General features: G+C 41.0%; 1 protein-coding gene across 1 annotated transcript in view; it reads left to right on the top strand.

Annotated features, from left to right (window-relative positions):
* The window catches only part of KCMF1 (potassium channel modulatory factor 1), an 85,684-nt gene extending 69,542 nt beyond the window's left edge, over positions 1 to 16,142 (top strand). Inside the window, exons 4-7 of the mRNA XM_047781651.1 lie at positions 1,159 to 1,260; positions 4,528 to 4,702; positions 6,710 to 6,992; positions 14,029 to 16,142. Coding sequence (XP_047637607.1) covers positions 1,159 to 1,260; positions 4,528 to 4,702; positions 6,710 to 6,992; positions 14,029 to 14,290 — 822 coding nt within the window. The 3' untranslated portion in view covers positions 14,291 to 16,142. The remainder of the gene's footprint in view (positions 1 to 1,158; positions 1,261 to 4,527; positions 4,703 to 6,709; positions 6,993 to 14,028) is intronic.
* Positions 16,143 to 19,048: the final 2,906 nt, after the last annotated feature.

Genomic DNA, 19,048 nt, shown 5'->3' with positions numbered 1-19,048 from the left:
TGCTCTGCTGTGAACTGGCAGTAAGGTCACCCAAAGGCCCAGCTTTACTCCCAGTGAAAGAACCCAGGCAGTGGCACATGTATTGGCCAGATAACTCTTGTATCCTACCTCGGCTCTCCCACCCCTGGAGGGACACAGCTGAAACCTTTAACTGTCCATGTCCTGGGGCTCCATCGTTGTGCTCCTTTGCATCAGACCTCACTTCTTGGCTCTGTTCCTTAAGGTTGAAGTGCTTCATACTTCAAGGCTTGGCTACCACTCTTAGTCCATCATCTGCCCAGCTGGATTTCTGGAAGACCTTTCCTCTGAAAATTCCTGTGCTTTTTTACCCTCTCTCCTGCCTTCTGTTTCACCACTTCTGATGAAACTGCTGTTTCCAAAACCACATTCCCAACCTACCAAGTCTCTTCTGCCTATGGACACATTGTAGTTCTACATCCTCCTTCTCTCCCTGGCCCACAGGGAGGTTACCTTCTACTCCTTGACCTTGCTCTGATCACATGCTTTTGTCCTACTTCCCATCCCTCTGAGAAATGAAGTTTTAAAAATGGTCTCCCTCCCCCCCTGCCCCGCCCCGCCCCTGGTTCCCCCTTGGAAGTTCCATTCATGAATTGATAGAACATATTTGCCTATTATTAATAATCATTGACTTTCTTACTGTACCACATTCAGAATATTTTAAATTTATGCAATTGAATTTTTAATGGGAGTTTTGCTGTCTTGTTTGGCTATTGGTCCTTAAGTCTAGCTTCCTTTGGGGAAGCTTATGTCTCAGCCTTTACCATTCAAGACTGAACTTAGTCAGACATGAATGTGCAGTAAATAGCACATTAAAAACTTCTTTTTATGGAAACTGATTTACTAGACCATGCAGATGAATCAGCCAGAATGTTAGAAGTCTTTGCCGGAGCTCAGGTTTGACCTGTGTGTTTAGTTGTCTGTATGACACTGCCAGATGGTTTGCTTAGTGGAGAGTCACAGCATCGGTGCCTGCGGGTCTTGTTCAGCTTCCACTGCTGTTCACTAGCTCAGGATCTGCTATGGTTTTGCCTGGTTACAACCTGGTCAAGGTAACATTTACAGTAAAATATTCATCCAGAAAGATGTCTGATCAATGTTCATCTGTAAGTAAATCTGCTTTCTTTACTTTCATTTCAGATTTGTCCAATATGTGCAGCATTACCTGGAGGCGATCCTAATCATGTCACGGATGACTTTGCAGCTCATCTTACACTTGAACACAGAGCCCCTAGAGATTTAATATCCTTTTGAGAGGCAACAAGGGAAAAAGTTGTTTGTAACATTTGTTACTTTGATTATTTTTAAGGACAGTATCCCCAAAGAGAAAAACTAACCTCCATGTTGTCCTAGTTGATTTGACCTTTTCCCAAAAGTAACTCAGTGTTGAGATGCAGTTTCTTATCGTTCTTTTTCTGTGCTGTGACTGTTACATGAACCTTGCTCAGTAAGTGAAAGCTCACTTGCTCATCATCTTTAGTTCATTACCGTCAGATTTTTTAAAGACAGTTTGACCAGGTTATGAGTCTTCAGGAGGGTGTTTGCAAACAAGAGAGGAAAATGAAAATGCTCATCCACATTAGGATCGCAATCATTAACTGTACAGAGGATGTGTTTGCTTGCTGCCCCGGTGTCTGCTGCCCTTCCCTAAATGGGCAGGATGGAGGCAGGTGTGCCTCGTGGGGCTTCCTTCCCTTCTGGAGTCTACTTCTCCACGGAGAGCCATCTCCTGCCCAGTCTCTGAGCAGGGTCCAGCTCTAGATTCCTTCCCACTTTCACTTCTGCTTCCCCTCCCAAGCTAATCTCATGACAGTTCCTGGCAGTATTCCCTAGAATCTCCACCAGATGACTGTTCCACCAGGGTAATTAATTTTGTAGACTTAGTGCTTCTGGTTTCAAGTTATGAACTATTACGAACTGTTTTTCTAAAACTGTCACCTATTAACTGAGGGTTCTGTTCTCCTGTAGAGGTTTCAGTGTTCATTGCAACTTGAAACAGTTCAAGAGCTGATCACAACTTTTCTCCCTGACAGACTTCATTCTGATTCTTTGCCTCCTGGCAATCATAATTCAACCTTAGACTTATTTGAGGAAGAAATGTCTGGTGGGGTTTTTGTCCTACAGCTCCCATCCACTCCTCACAGTTCCTAATTTTCTAATGAGAAATATGGCCCTATAGTCAGGGGAAGATAAGTGGAAACTAATGGAAGGATAAAGATATGGAACCTTCCTGAGAAATTAGAATATCATCCTGGCCTGAGCCAGTCTAGGGTGAGTACTGAATGAACCCACGCTCTCCGCAATGCAGGGGACACTGAAAGCAAAATGACAGAAGCGGTGCTTGCTTTCTTTGTTGTTGTTTTTTCCAAGAGAATATGAAAACCCAAACGGGCCATGAATACTTTAGCCTTTGAGTCCTTGTGCATGTTGTATGAAAGAATCCAATAACAGTACCCTGAGGAGTCACACTTGATCCGTGCTTTACTCCATCTTCATGGAGAAGCGAGTCAAAAAATTTAAAACCATGCTGTTATCCTGCACTTTTTCAGCAAGTTCAAGGGCCTCTAGTGAAATTAGTGTCCATTCAGTCAAATATCCCATATTGTCTACATCCATTTTTGTACATTTTTATGAGTCTTTTGTTATTTGGTGGAAGATTAAATTATGTAAAATATAGGAATAAGAGAGGGTATATATTGCATTTTAGATTCCTAACAAGTATGTCCACGAAGTTCTAGAAAGTAGAATGTTGGCATAGCAGTTATCCTGGACATATAACTTATTTTTCAGGTACTTCAAGTGCTGCTATGTGGTAATTTTGATGTGAGTGTCTAGCTTCTAAGCAACCAAACTTTTTTTTTTAACTACTATGATAGAACTCTTCCTAAAGTGCACTTTTTAAAAACAAAATGTTTAGGAGTTTGGGATTAACATACACACACTACTAAATATAAAATAGTAAATTAACAAGGACTTAACTGTATAGCATAGCAAACTCTACTCAATATTCTGTAATAACCTATATGGGAAAAGAATCTGAAAAAGAATGGTTATATGTATAACTAAAATCACTTTGCTGTATATCTGAAACTAACTGTTGTAGATCAACTATATTCCAAAAATTTTAAAGCACTTAATCTAGAAAAAAAAACAAAAATTGAGAAAAACAACAACAAAAATAAAACAAAACAAAATGTGTTGATCATAACATCACTTTCTGTAGAAGCCATGCCACCGTCAAGAATACAGCCAAGAAATAGTGTGCATTATGGTGGTGCCTGAGGGCTTCCTGGAGCTGCTCACCCTGTCCCCATCTGCTGAAGAGCTAGGAGGCCAGCACCAAACTTAACATTTTATAGCTGTTCTGTTGGCTGCTTTTAAAGAAAGTTTCTTCTGCTACAGTGTCTGGCTCCCCCTCCCTCCTCCTTGCACACTCACACTTGCCTGTGTGGAAACACCGTGTTGTCTTCATGAGTTTTGGCAGCTGTTTGCTCCTCAGGACCTTCTTCAGTTTAACTCACACGCAGGTATATAAGGTGGTCGAGGCTGCTAGAAATTTGACTTCTTGATAAATGTGCTGCTACTCTCTGTGTGTCCACTTGACAAGAAATTCAACTGGTTTTCTGTTTAGCAGCAGCACTGAAGAAAAAACAAAACTTGAGGACAGATTAAAGCTAATAGCCAAAAGGAGTCTTTCATTCCTGAATTTATGTTATTTTTACTGTTCCTTTCTCATTACAGATGGTCATTGAGGTTTGATTAGTCTATATATCAGATATAAAACTTGATGGTAATTTTTTGTGGTTACTTTGGTATGAACATATATGGAGTTCAATACTGAGGTCAGGGTAAGGGACTGTCTCACCTTTCACCATGTTAGGCAGTGTTACTCTGGTCCTTGTAGCTATCATCTAGGGAAAAAACTTCTTCCCACATGGAGATATGTTTTTTCCTCATCGAATACACATACACAGTATACACACAGTCACACGTTGCTTTATATTTGAACGTCAGTTTTAGAATTAATGGTCTTCATAGGAGTTCCTGCTGTGGCACAGTGAGATCAGCGGCATCTCTGGAGCACTGGGTCAAAGTTTCAATCCCTGGCCAGGCACAATGGGTTAAAGGATCTGGCATTGCCACAGCTATGTTGTAGGCTGCAACTGTCTCAGATCTGATCCCTGGCCTGGGAACTCCATATGCCACCAGGCAGCCATAAAAGAGAGAAAAAAGAAATAGTCCTCTCATAGAGTTGTGACATTTGTATGCTAAATGAAATGTGCCATTTTTTTTTTTTATCAGCAGATGTGCCTCTTATAAGATTTTTATTTTTTTCTGTTATAGTTGATTTACAATGCCCTGTCACTTTCTCCTGTGTAGCAAGAAATGTGCTATTTTTAAATGCTTAAAATTTAGGAAATCTGCATGTCTATTTTTCAAGGGCTCAAGTGATATTTTTTTTTTTCTTTCTGTGAAATACTTGGGTCCTTTTCTTAACTTTGGAGTTATGATGAATCGAGTGGTGTTCGACATGTACGTAGAATGTTTCACCCCGGCCGAGGATTAGGAGGTCCTCGTGCTCGTAGATCAAACATGCACTTTACTAGCAGTTCTACTGGTGGACTTTCTTCTTCTCAGAGTTCATATTCTCCAAGCAATAGGGAAGCCATGGATCCTATAGCTGGTAAGTTAGTTTCACATTAATAAAGGAAATGGCTGGGGATCGGGGTCTACCTTTAAAATTTCTTGGTAGGATTTGTATTCTTAGCCTCTCAGCACGTTCCTAGGTTCCTTGACAAAATTCCCCTAAATTTTTTAAAATATAAAGTATGTTTACAGTAGACCACATAAAGTAGTTCTTATTATTCCAGTGTTTCTTTAAGTACTTAGAGGTGTAAGATAACAAGGAATTTATGGCCTCCAATGAAACCCAAGAAAATCCTAGATGATTTCAGAGTCAAAAGACCTCCAAAGTTCCAGGGTTTGACCTCCACAGGTACACAGTTAAGAGAACTAATTGACAAGACTAAAGACTTAAGCTCTTCTCCTGGAAGTCAGGTAGGACTTTCTTGTCCTTGCCTTGATTTGAGAACTGTTTTGTTATGGAACACGCATGTTTTAGTAGCTTGAGAAAATCTGACTTTAAAAAAACAATATTTGGGCAGTTCCCATGTGCCTCAGTGGGTTAAGAATCTGGCATTGCTGTAGCTGTGGTACAGGCTGCAACTGCAGTGTGGGTTCTGTCCCTGGCCCGGGAACTTCCACATGCTGTGAGTGCAGCCAAAAAAAAAAAAAAAACCCACCAATATTTGAACATGTGGTCCATAGCCAAGGCACTGGTCTAGTGCATGGCCAACCTGGAAGCCAGCACAGACTTGAGAGCCAAAATTTCAGAAATCACTGTAGCCCGAGATCCTGAAAGACCCCCCAAGCACAGGTGGAAGCCTGTACCCACGGTAGAACATGTCCCTATAATGCTAATATGTGTAAATCTGTGATGAAAGTGGGAACAGTTTTAACTCAGAAAATCTTAAAATGTGAGATATACAGTGTAAAATTTTAATTCCAAATGTACTTTGGGCATTTGGATATGTAGTAAGCCCAAAAAAACTGAGTTTGGGGGATTTTTAAAAATACTTCTTCATCCAAAGGCTCTAAAAGTTATATTCTGGGAACAGAATTCAAAATTGAGACATTTTCTCCACTCGGTTTTTTTCCTGTCAATGAAAAGTAGTTTATGTTAGTGATGGATTATATGAAAATGGTGTTAAGAATCCCTGGGATCCCTTAAAAAAAAAAAAAAAAAGAATCCCTGGGATAAAACAACAATGAGCAATAAAACAGAAATGTGCTCTGTTAATGAGTTTTAATGATAAAGAGCATTTGCCAGCCTGGGAATGTGGAAAAGGCAATTCGTGTGAGCGAAGCAGACCCTCCACTTAGGAGAAGACAATTACTGCACCTCTCTTAGAGGAGAAGGCCGACACACTTGAGCTGAGCATTGTTCAAACAAGAGTCTGGATCAAAACATGCCCCTAAATAGGCTGTATGGTCAGAAGCTAACCTTCTTCACTGGGTGTCACCAGTGGCCCTCACTGCAGTGGTATCCAGGGCTCTCAAACAACAGTACCAGAAGGTTCCAGAGAAAGAAGCCAAAGGCAAGTGTGCGGAGGTCATGGTTAGAAATGGTGCAGGTCTCTTGGATGTAATTCTGATAGTCATTCAATCATTAAATAAATATTTGAGTGCCTGCTGTGTGTCAGGCACTGTTCTAAGATCTGGGAGTATCAGAAACAGTAGACTTAATCCCTGCTTTTCATGGAGCTCACATTGAAAGGGTTTATATTATGATTGGACCGGGAGATGAACCACTTTAATGTGCTAAACTGCTACGAGAAGGCATAACTAAATTAGCCCAGTAAGCAAACAACTTAAAAAACAATTTGCTGCATTTTGCTTAAAAATAATTGTATGTGAGTTGATATTCATATGTATTCACATTCCCCATTCACAGCAACTCCTGCCTCCTGGAGGCATCCTAAAAGGTATTGAGCTCCCAGCTGAAACTGTTGCCACAGGTTGCTTTCCTGTTGATGGTCATTGTTAGTGTTCCTCTTGTAAAAGAATGATCTGTAGCATTTGTTTTCCTCATATTTAAGTGGACGTTAACTGTCTTCATTTCCATTGGCAGAGCTTTTATCTCAGTTATCAGGAGTGAGACGTTCTGCAGGAGGACAGCTTAATTCCTCTGGCCCTTCCGCTTCTCAGTTACAACAACTGCAGATGCAGCTGCAGCTAGAACGGCAGCATGCCCAGGCAGCACGGCAACAACTGGAGACTGCACGCAACGCAACCCGGCGTACTAACACAAGCAGTGTCACCACTACAATCACACAATCCACAGCAACAACCAACACAGCTAACACAGAAAGCAGTCAGCAAACTGTCCAGAATTCCCAGTTTCTTTTAACAAGGTAGTTGGTTTGTTAATGTAACTTTGAGAAGTATGTTTTATTAGCACTATGTAGTCTGAGATGATCTTTTTCTTTTGTGCTTATGTATCGTCTTAAAGCCTCTGCTTTTGAGCAGATTCTTAAAACTCACAGACCTCTAATCAAAACTGCATATCCAGGGAGCTCCCGTTGTGACTCAGTGGTTAACGAACCCGACTAGCATCCACAAGGATGCAGGTTCGATCCCTGCCCTTGCTCAGTGGGTTAAGGATAGGGCATTGCTGTGAGCTGTGGTGTAGGTCACCGATGGGGCTCAGAACCAGCATTGCTGTGGCTCTGGCTTAGGCTGACAGCTACAGCTCCAGTTGGACCCTTGGCCGGGGAACCTCCATATGCCACGGATATGGCCCTAAAAAGCTAAAAGAAAAACAAAAACTGCATATTCAGTATTTCCTTAAAAATATGAAAAACAATAATTTATTTTACGTAAAGTAGGAAAGTTCAAGGTCTTGTTCTAACAAGTGTATCATCAGATATGAATTTCTTTTCCCATGTTGCCCATAAAGCATAACTGCCGTATCATTATATATATGGACATAGGATACATTTAGTATCATAATTAACATTACTGTCTTTTATATTTTTTTTGTCTTTTTTTTTGTTGTTGTTGTTGTTGTTGTTGTTGTTGCTATTTCTTGGGCCGCTCCCATGGCATATGGAGGTTCCCAGGCTAGGGGTCGAATCGGAGCTGTAGCCACCAGCCTACGCCAGAGCCACAGCAACTCGGGATCCGAGCCGCGTCTGCAACCTATACCACAGCTCACGGCAACGTCGGATCGTTAACCCACTGAGCAAGGGCAGGGACCGAACCCGCAACCTCATGGTTCCTAGTCGGATTCGTTAACCACTGCGCCACGACGGGAACTCCATATTACTGTCTTTTTATTGCCAATTTCAATCTCATAAAATATTCAAAGGTACAAGAGAAGATCCTATAAAATAGTGATGGTTTTCTCCTGAGAATTTCTTTCTTTTTTTTTTTTTTTTTGGTCTTTTTTCTAGGGCCGCACCCACGGCATATGGAGATTCCCAGGCTAGGAGTCTAATCAGAGCTGTAGCTGCCGACCTACACCACAGCTCATGGCAACACCGGATCCTTAAACCACCGAACGAGGCCAGGGATCAAACCTGCAACCTCATGGTTCCTAGTCGGATTCGTTAACCACTGCACCATGACTGGAACTCCTCTCCTGAGAATTTCTAAAGAAGTGGGATTTAAATTCTAATTAAAGAATAAAATTACTTAGGAGTTCCCGTTGTGGCTCAGTGGGTTAAGGACCTGATGTTGTCTCTGTGAGAACACAGGTTCAATCCCTTGCCTGGCTCAGTGGGTTAAGGATCTGGTGTTGCCATAAGTTTAGGTCACAGATACAGCTCCAGTTGGACTCCCGGCCCAGGAATTTCCTTATGCCGCAGGTACGGCCATTTAAAAAGAGAGAAAATAAGAATATTTAGCATAGGGAGTTCCTGTCGTGGCTCAGTGGTTAACGAATCCAACTAGGAACCATGAGGTTGCGGGTTTGATCCCTGGCCTTGCTCAGTGGGTTAAGGATCCGGTGTTTCGGTGAGCTGTGGCATAGGTCACAGACGCAGCTCAGATCCCACGTTGCTGTGGCTCTGGCATAAGCTGCCGGCTATGGCTCTGATTGGACCCCTAGCCTGGGAACCTCCATATGCCGCAAGAGTAGCCCAAGAAATGGCAAAAAAAAAAAGACAAAAAAAAAGAATATTTAGCATAGAAAATTCCCATGTGTCACAGTGCATTAAGGATCTGGTGTTGCCGCAGTTGTGGCCTAGGTCACAACTGTGGCTCGGGTTTGATCCCTGGCCTGGGAACTTCCGCACACAGCGGGTATGGCCAAAAAAAAGAAAAGAAAGAATACTTAACACACAACAAAAGTAACTGTGTTAAAAAATGGTTTACTGCAGTGTAAAAAACATGTAGTACACAAGATAAATGACTCTGCTGGATGGAGCAGAGTTCTTATTTGCTTCTGAAAACTCCCATTAGCAGCTCTCCTCATAGGCATTTTCTGTGACTTTTAAAAATATAAGGATTTTAGAAAGCAGTGATGAGTAGACTGAGGCTCAGCAGATAATGAATCTGGACTCATTTGGGCTTTTAATGAAGTATAGAGGAATATAAAGTAAAAATTGTAAAATGGAGAAGAGAATTAGTGTCATATATCAGTTATCTCCAAAATGTGTGTGTGACAATTAGATGTTAGAAGAAAACATTATTTCTGTGTATATTTTATCTTGTACTGTTAAACATCTCTGTTAGTACAGTGGCACATATGTATAGTTGTAAATAACATATTGCAGACACAGAATTTTAAAAATGTTTTCAGAGCCCTGCAAACAGGACCCCTGTCGAGAGCCCCAGCTTTGCCACTTACTAGTTTGCACCTTAGGCCAGTTACTCACTTCTCCAAATCTCGGTTTTATCATAATATCCCATGAATTTTGCCCCATGAGAGTAAGAATTGTTTTGAGGATGAAATGGAATCGTATCTGGCACATAATAAAGGCTCAATTAATGGTTCTTATTATCATTTATTATGCATCTAAGGAGGAGTTTCAAGTGGGGGATTTATCTTTGGATTATCTCTGCAAAGGGAGTAACTGTGCCTCATTATTAACAGAAAATACTGCTTCAACATAAAGAAAGCACAGAACCGCAGATGGATCTGTCCTTCTGCCCTGTACCCTTACCTGTAGGGACTGACCAACAGCAGGCCTGTAATTTGCCAGATCTGGGTACCTGCCTCAGAAAGGAGCCCTGCCAGTGTGCGTCTCTGCTGCGGGCTCGCTGGGCTGGGGACCGAATGAATGTCTTACCCCACTGCCTTTTGGAAAGACATCCTCCCACCTTTGCCCCACTCTGGTTTAATTTTTGTTTCGTGAATTCCAGACTCAGTGAGCTTTTAAGTGGGACTTTTCTTGGTGTAATTATTCTCCACCAGACACCCAGGGCACAGTGTGGGTAGCCTCTGACTACCTTCCTTAGATTCTGGTTCTGGGGGCGCTTCTTGAAGGCCCCCTTCTGTCATCTCATACCATACGTCAAGTAATACCTTGCATTTTATAGACTGCTTCCCACATCTTTCATTGTGTCATTTGATCCTGACTCATAGGGTTTATCTAAGGCAATAGTCCCCTAAAATTTTCCCTGGAATTTTATATATTCTAAGGAATATAAACAGTTACTTGTGTTCAGTTTTTTCCTGAACAAATAAACTTGGACGAAACTAAGTAACAAAAATCGTTTATTATTTATTGTTGGGCTTCTCAGAAGTCCAGATACGTTAAAATGCACACTGTGCCTTCAGGGCACGAGAGAGGGCAGTGCTTCCAAAGGCAGACCCTTGTCCCTGGCCACACAGCTGCCATGTGATGTCATTAGGGCTCAAGCTTTATCTTTGGTCTCTTTGACCAGGGCAGTTCCCATTCCTCTTTTTTTTTTTTTTTTTAATTACTCAAATGAATTTATCACATCTGTAGTTGTATAATGATCATAACAATCTGATTTCACAGGATTTCCATCCCATACCCCAAGCACATCCCCCACCCCCCAAACTGTCTCCTCTGGAGACCATAAGTTTTTCAATGTCTGTGAGTCAGCATCTGTTCTGCAAAGAAGTTCAGTCTGTCCTTTTTTTCAGATTTCACATGTCAGTGAAAACATTTGATGTTGGTGTCTGTCTCATTGTATGGCTGACTTCACTTCGCATGATAGTTTCTAGGTCCATCCATGTTGCTAAGAATGCCGGTATTTCATTCTTTTTAATGGCTGAATAATATTCCATTGTCTATATGTACCACATCTTCTGGATCCACTCCTCTGTCGATGGACATTTAGGTTGTTTCCATGTCTTGGCTATTGTAAATAGTGCTGCAGTGAACATTGGAGTACATGTGTCTTTGCGAATCTTGGTTTTCTCTGGGTAGATGCCCAGGAGTGGGATGATTGGATCAAATGGTAGTTCTATGTTTAGTTTTCTGAGGCATCTCCATACTGCTTTCCACAGTGGTTGCACCAATTTACAATCCCACCAACAGTGTGGTAGGGTTCCTTTTTCTCCACACCCTCTCTAGCACTTACTGTTTGTAGACTTTTGGATGATGGCCATTCTGGCGGTGTAAGGTGGTACCTCATCATGGTTTTGATTTGCATTTCTCTGATAATGAGTGATGTTGAATATCTTTTCATGTGTTTATTGGCCATCTGTATGTCTTCTTTGGAGACTTGTCTGTTTAGACCTTCTGCCCATTTTTTGATGGGGTGGTTTGTTTTTTTGGTATGGAGCTGCAGAAGTTGTTTATAAATTTTGGAGATGTCTCCCTTGTCAGTTGATTCACTTGCAAAGATTTTCTACCATTCTGTGGGTTGTCTTCTCATTTTGTTTAGAGTTTCCTTTGCTGTGCAAAAACTTTTAAGTTTGATTAGGTCCCATTTGTTTATTTTTGTTTTTATTGTCAATACTCTTAAGAGGTGGATCTGAGAAGATGTTGCTGTAGTTTATGTCAGAGAGTGTCTGGCCTATGTTTTCCTCTAAGAGTTTTATAGTGTCTGGTCTTATATCTAGGTCTTTAATCCATTTGGAGCTTATTCTTGTGTTTGGTGTTAGGGAGTGAGTTCCCATTCCTCTTGTCCTGGAACTGATGATGGGACACAGTTTCTTTGGGATCCAAAAATGATTAACCTTTTAGAAAACAATTGTGTCAGTCAGATTTAGCCTTTTGGTAATGGAGCCAACTGATTTTGCTAGCCCCAATTTAAAGATCCTTTCAAGGGAGTTCCCATTGTGGCTCAGCAGTAACAGTATCCAGGAGGATGCAGGTTTGATCCTTGGCCTTGCTCAGTGGATTAAGGATCTGGTGTTGCCAAGAGCTGTGGTGTAGGTCACAGATGCAGCTCAGATCCCAAGTTGCTGTGGCATAGGCTGACAGCTCTAGTTCTGATTGGACCCCTAACCTGGGAATTTCCATTGCTAGTGCAGCCCTAAAAAGGGAAAAGGAAAAAAAAAAAAAATCCTCTTAAGCTTTGCAGTTACTTCTCTCTTTTTTTTTTAGGGCTGCACCTGCGGCATAGGGAGGTTCCCAGGCTGAGTGTTGAATCAGAGCTGTAGTTGCCAGCCTATACCACAGCCTCGGCAATGCCAAATCATAGCTGAGTCTGCCACCTACACCATAGCTCACAGCAACCCTGGATCCTTAACCCACTGAGCAAGACCAGGGATTGAACCTGCATCCTCATGGATGCTAGTCGGGTTCATTACTGCTGAGCCATGATGGGAACTCCTGAAGTTACTTCTAGATCTTCTAGTGAAATTTGGCCCATCAGGAAATTTAGCCCTAATCCAATTTTATTTATCCCTCAGGAAAGAAACATTTTTCTCAGTTATTTCCTAAAAGTTAACACGGTAATATTAGAACTACACCCTTGCCAAAGGTTTGGGTGCCTCGGCCTATAGGTTTCTAGTTTTCTCTCTTATTGTATAGATAATCTTTGCATCTTGTCTCTTCATAATAGGCTTGACTTTTTCTTTTTAAGGATTTCTCCAAATCTTAGGACTTAGAATGTATTTCATTTCTGAATGCTTTTAAATTTTTTGACTGAGACTATGTAGCCTATTGCTCAGTTTCCTCTTTCATTAAATACTCTCTTATATATTCTTAATTTGGTTTTAGTTATGTTGTCAGTCACTTCCTTTCAATGTGGATTTAATGGCTTTTATGTAGTTAACTCCCAGATCCCTTTGTGTTCTTTCTGTTCTGAAATTTAGATCTTGTAATTTGTTTTCTGAGCCTTAGATCTAATCATTGAGTGGTTTTGAACTTGTGGCTATAAGATTCTGAGCAAGTCACTTTACCTTTTCAGTTTCTTCCTCCTGTAAATCACTAGTAGTAATGAACCCTAACTCATAGGAGTTAAACGAAACGATACATACAGAAAACACGTAAAACAGAGCTTGACCCACATGAGTGCCAAGTACCAGTCCTCCATTGCTACCTTGGGACGCCCTGTGCCTTCCAGGATAGAGGGGGCAGCGGAGAACAGGGCCCGGTTGCAGACGAGCTGGGCTCCAGCACCCCTGGCTCCTCTGGGAGAGGCACCTGTCCACTGGCCTGCTGGGCCTCCTTTCACTGTCACCATCTTTTCCCCATTTGTTACTTTTCCTGACCCAGTGCTGCAGCCAGTTTCCCTTTCTCTCTCTGCCATTAAAAATATAGAGAAATACAGTTAGCACTGAAACTAAGCAGAGTTTTGCATGAATCATTTCACAGGTCAGTAATGTTAAATTCAGTTCTTAACATCTCTCCGGTCTCCGTGAAGGTGAACCAAGTTTCCCAGCATGACACAGGTCTCATAGATGCCTGGGCACATGAGCTGCCAGCCGTTAAACCCCGGGTCAGCCCAGCCTACGCGGTCCTGGTAGGAGGAGTGTGGGCACGTGCGCCCTCTCAGGCTTCTGGGCATGTCTTCATTTCAGGAAGAAATAGATGGAGATAATAGAGGAAAGTCAAGGGAACTTTTAGGATTTTTTCCTGTTGACTCCTCTAGTCACTAGATTTTGTTTTTGTGACCACGGTTGCTACTTTTCCTGTTTTCACGACCCACTAGTGACATTCTGGTTAGGGAATCCCTACCTCCCCAAGCATCTAATCTATTAGAAGTTGTGTTTTCCTTAGAAAAATTTCACCACAGTTTTCTCTAAATGAACTATGAGAAGTCTAAATGTATTTTTTCTCATTGAATCTAATTAAAGCACAGCCCTGCACCTCAGGATAACAGTACTACTGCTACCAGTGTGGGGAATTCATCGCAGCACAATTAAGGGGATACCTGAGAGCAAGGCGTGGCAGTGGTGTGACTCAGATTCTGAGTTTTGCTGCCTATAAAGCTTGCACAGCATAGGACATTATAGAAATGGGCCGGGCCGTTGTTCCTTGACTTTTTACCCATAGGATCTTTTCTTTTTCATTTACACAGGTTGAATGATCCTAAAATGTCTGAAACAGAGCGCCAGTCCATGGAAAGTGAGCGTGCAGATCGCAGCCTGTTTGTCCAAGAGCTCCTTCTGTCCACTTTAGTTCGAGAAGAGAGCTCGTCCTCAGACGAGGATGAACGGGGGGAGATGGCAGATTTTGGTGCTATGGGCTGTGTAGATATTATGCCTTTAGATGTTGCTTTAGAAAACCTAAATTTAAAAGAGAGTAATAAAGGAAATGAGCCTCCACCACCTCCTCTTTGATGACATCCCACTTCGCAGACAATGTCCTCTGTGCTGTATTTGCCAATGAAAGTGGACAACAACTATCTTGGGTTTGTTTGGTGATTGTAATTTCAGGTCTGTCACTCTTGTTACATTGTGTACATTCAAAAGGAAGAGAGAAAATATATATGATAATCATTTCCACTTAACTAATTTTTACTTCTAGCAGGTAAATGTAGGTAGCAGTGCAGGGGTGAGCTCTGCTTCCTGTACCTTGACATGCAAAAGGCTCTCCTAATACTCCACGTTCAAACTGAAGAGGAAAATTGAAATCTCTAATGAAGCTGCTGTGTGTATTTATGAATATTAATGAATAAAAACTGCTTGGATGGTTTACCTTAACTACTGCATGAGGTTTTTTGCAGCGTGCATGAGTTTTAGTGACCTTGTTATTTAAAAAATTAAATACAAGGAGTAAAACTTAAACAAAAATAAAAGCCCAAAGCTTTCCCAAACATTATTCAATGGTTACGCAGCAAAAGAGTTACTTGACGAAGTAGCTTTTGAATAATGTCTGCCTGAATCACCTTTCTTTGTGTGCCTCCTACGCACAAGCCAGCTCTGCAGTGGAACCTGGGGTCGCAGCCGGTGTCGTGCTCCGCCCTGTGTGACTGTCCTGTCGCCCTGTTAGTCATCTTACCGTGTGGAGCTCAGCCTGTCTAACGCATCCATAGAAGATACACCAGTTCAGCTACTGTGGGAATCTGCTGCAGGCATCTGTGTGCCCTAAAAACAAATCCTGTTCTCTTTGTTTCAAGTTTTTACTTTTTGTGGTTGTTTAAATTTTTTTCAATTGTTAAATATGTTTTATTCAGGTGTAGATGAATTTCATTTATTCACTGTTCAACAAAGTTAATCTGAATTATGTTGTCTTTGTTTTTGAAAATCTCACATTCTCAATCATATTTTGCGTTATTTATGTATTTGCTTCATAGTTTGCTGAGACAGATCAGTATCAGGGGAGCTTTGAGGATTTGCCTTCCCAGACTTTGTCAATATATTACAACCAAATTCTTAATGCTGATTTAGCACCTTTTATTTATTGGGTTTTTTTCCAGCATAAAAAGTAAAGCCTTTTAATTGAATCATGCCACCTATATGCCTATATTATTAATCCTATGTGTAAAAAAAAAAATGTACAGATTTTTGGGGTTTGTTTGGGGCTTTGGAGGGGCTGGGATATTTTTTTATTTTCTGTTTCAGTTTTTGTGCATAGACTTTCACAACAGCTCCAAGGCAGGGACAGCAGGTTTGGGGGTTGGGGGGCAGTTTTTGGAATGTAAATGTAGGACTTTTAAAAAAGGTGCGCACAGCTTCTGATAAATTTATAACTAGACTTAACCTAATCATGTCTTGTTCCAGTGCTCTCTTCTCTGAGCCCTTTCCTCGTCTCCCTCTTTCCCTCACAGTCCTTTCCTTCCCAGTCTGTGTTTCTCTGTTTCTTCAACACGACAAGCTTACAGACTCAAGCACCCTCCGGTGTTTCCCCAAGAACTGTGAAGTCCATGCTCATCCAGACGTAACCAAAAACGACGTCACCCCACACGTCTAAAAAAACTGTTGCTTCTCCTCCTCAGAAACTTCAGTCTCCAACAATTTCCAAATATCCTAGCTTCGTTTTCTTTAGTTTCTGTGATGGAAAATGTTTTAAAGGGAAATTTTACACCGGGCTTCTGGTTATGCTAGAAGTCCAGTCCAGTAGGATTTTTTTTTTTTCTTTTTTCAATTGGTTGTTGAGACGTTTCAGAAACCAGTTTTCAAGCTGTGGTCTTTTCACACACATCTTCTGCACATAAGTCACACATTTCAATAAAGCATTTTCAAGACTGTTGACCACTTGGATTTCTTTGCTATTGGTGAATTAGCCTAACCATTACTCAGAGAATGTAGATCTCTATTTCATAGAGTATTGTTTTCCTTTACATGCTAGAATTGGAGGTCCTGATTTTGTGTGAATGCTTTACTTTGGATGTGAGAAACAGAAATTGCCAATTATGTGCTTTCCCCTTTCTGCACAAATTCTGGGAAAATGTAAGATCCTTCCTTTTTAAACATGGTTTGAGGGAACAACTGTAAATCCAGTCAGGGCAGTTTAAAATGATCAGCTTGACACTTCAGAAGACCTAAAGGTTCATAAGATTCCATCTCATGTAGAATACTGTATATTAATTATTTTTATCAGATATTTTACAAATACCTCACCTCATCCTGTATGTAATCAATAATAATGTATTAGGGTAGAAAGACAGATTATCAATATAAAAATATATTTAAGTCCTTCAAATTTTTGTGTCCTTTTTCTTTAGTTTCTGAAGTAACATCATATTATTGGAATTACCGAATAAAAATAATTGCAAAGACTGTGATGTAGAGGAGAGAAAAATCAATATACCATTGATTGTTCTGGCTACAGCTTCAAATTTCCAAGGACCAGGTCCTGAGTTTTGAGAGGTTTTTGTTTGTTGAGTTTTGAATGTCTAGAGTATGTAAGTTTACAAGTGTTCTGCAGTGCTTGTCTTTACTTTCTGTTGAAAAATAATTTAAATCTTTCTCTTCAAGGTGTTCTGGAAGTGGTGTAATGTCATGACGCATAGAGAACCACCCCCCACCCCCAAAAAAATGTCTTAGTGAAGAGGAAGAGCTACAAGGGATGTTTGAAACTGTATCTGTTTCTATTTCTGTGTAACTGATGAACTAGAATGTGCTGTGTGTTTTCAGAATCCCAAAGTAATTCCTGCTAAACTGTAACTGTAGTGTATTCATGGGCTTCCCGCTCCTGGATGTTTAAGCACAGAGAACAATGGAATTTTGAAATTTGACTGAAATAGTGGACTCTACCTCATGATTTCCTTAGATTGTTTTTCACTCATTTAGTTTTCTAAAACATCTCAACTCTTTTGAACAAATAGAAATGCCTGTGCTTTTATGGCCATGGTTCTGAGATAACAATTTCTATGTTTGGCTACAGTGAAATACTTGGATTTGGATTTAGATTGTATTGTTTCTTTGTCTTACGCACAGAATTAGAGAATTAGAGCCTAGGCTTGTGTTATGTACTGGATTCTTATTTCATTTCTAATTAGACTCAGGCAATGCAAGAGAAATCCCCCTCCCTGTGACCCACAAAGAAATGGAGTTTAGGGTGGCAGGTTACATTATTAGAATCACAAAAGGCTCACAAAAATCCATCCCCGCTCCCAGTTTTTTCCCTCTCAATATTTGAATTTTTAATTCCATGCAAAGAGATTTTAATGGTCACTAAACCTATTGTATTTTTTCTGGTGTGGGCCACAGTTCACAACAAACAAAAAACAGTTCTAAAGAGTTCTCTTGATGGCCCCTCGCAGCAGGTATTTCGCTCCCCCTCTCTGTTTTACTTCTCACCTCCTGGGAGCCACAGAGACTTCAGTAACTCTTAGCTCTGTTTAATATTTAAGGCTATGTCAGGAAAGGTGGTCAAGAGGAGGGCTAGTGGAAGGAGGTGGTGGAAGAAAAGGGGTCTTCTGAATGAGAGCCCTGCCACTAACCATGTCCAGGAGAAAATAGGTAAGTTAACTGTAACTGCTAATGTGGTTAGCACAGCCCTGTGAAGCAGGAGTGTGTAAACCATCCAAATACAACAGAAGAGAAGGTGCTAGAAGCCCTTGGGAGATCTGTGTTTTCTCACTTGTCTGCACAGTTTCGGAGGCCCATGCAAAATTGATTTCATGTGCAGTAATAAGTAAAACACTAGGTAAAAGGTTTTCCCAGAATTATATGCTATAATTGGTGTTAGTGCTGGCACAAAGGTCGTGCTTTGCTATGTGCTTTTTAAAGTTCCATTAGACCCAATATAATTTAAAAACCCAAAATAATTCTCTCCCTGCTACTGAAGCCCTGCATCCAGGTTGAGGTAGAGAGAAGTTAAAGTTGGAAAGTAAATGGAGCAGCAGTTTGCAGACCTTCTGGTCACTTAGAACGGTGTTGTGAATTGTATGGCTTTAAACTTGGCCTTAATCTGAATAATTCCATCACAGTATTCCAAAGCCAAATTCAGGTGAATTTGTTTTTCAGAAGAGAGTGAAAACCTAATTCTTTGTGCCCATCAACTTCAACCCATGCTTATTCAATGTCTTTGTTTCTGATTAATACTCCTGCTGCTTCTACTTTTCAGCCCATCTCTGTCAAATATATATTATTAAATATATTGGGAAGTTCCTTATTTAAGGAAGCCTGCAGCAAACCTTGCTAACTTGGTTTCAGATCGGAAAGACTTCATCTCTCAGAGAGGCTAGGCTGGTCCAGAACCTTAAAATCCACATGACAGTTGCTATCAAGTGAGTTGTTCCTTAGCCTCCTCAAATTACAAAGTATGATTCTCCCCTCACCCTCATGTTCTGGGCTTTATAAAGTCAGTTGAACTTTACAGCAACTAGGAAAAAAGATTTAACAGTAGGAGTTCCCATTGTGGCTCAACCAGTTAAGAACCTGACCACTATCCATGAGAATGCAGGTTCGATCCCTGGCCTCAGTCAGTTGCTTAAGGATCTGGCGTTGCTGCAAGCTGTGGCATACATTGCAGATGTGGCTTAGATCCTATGTGGCTGTGGCTGTGGTGTAGGCCAGCAGCTGCAGCTCCAATTTGGCCCCAGCCCAAAAAAAAAAGAAAAAAAAAAATCTACGATTTTGTGTCCCTGGTAGCTTTGCTTGGTGTAGAGATTGTGCACAGATGTTGATGAATGTGTGTGTGTGATCCAC

The sequence above is a fragment of the Phacochoerus africanus genome, chromosome 5 (genome assembly GCF_016906955.1).
Source record: "Phacochoerus africanus isolate WHEZ1 chromosome 5, ROS_Pafr_v1, whole genome shotgun sequence".
NCBI lineage: Eukaryota > Metazoa > Chordata > Mammalia > Artiodactyla > Suidae > Phacochoerus > Phacochoerus africanus.
Note: the sequence above shows the minus strand (reverse complement) of the source record. Positions and strands in the feature narration are given on the sequence as shown.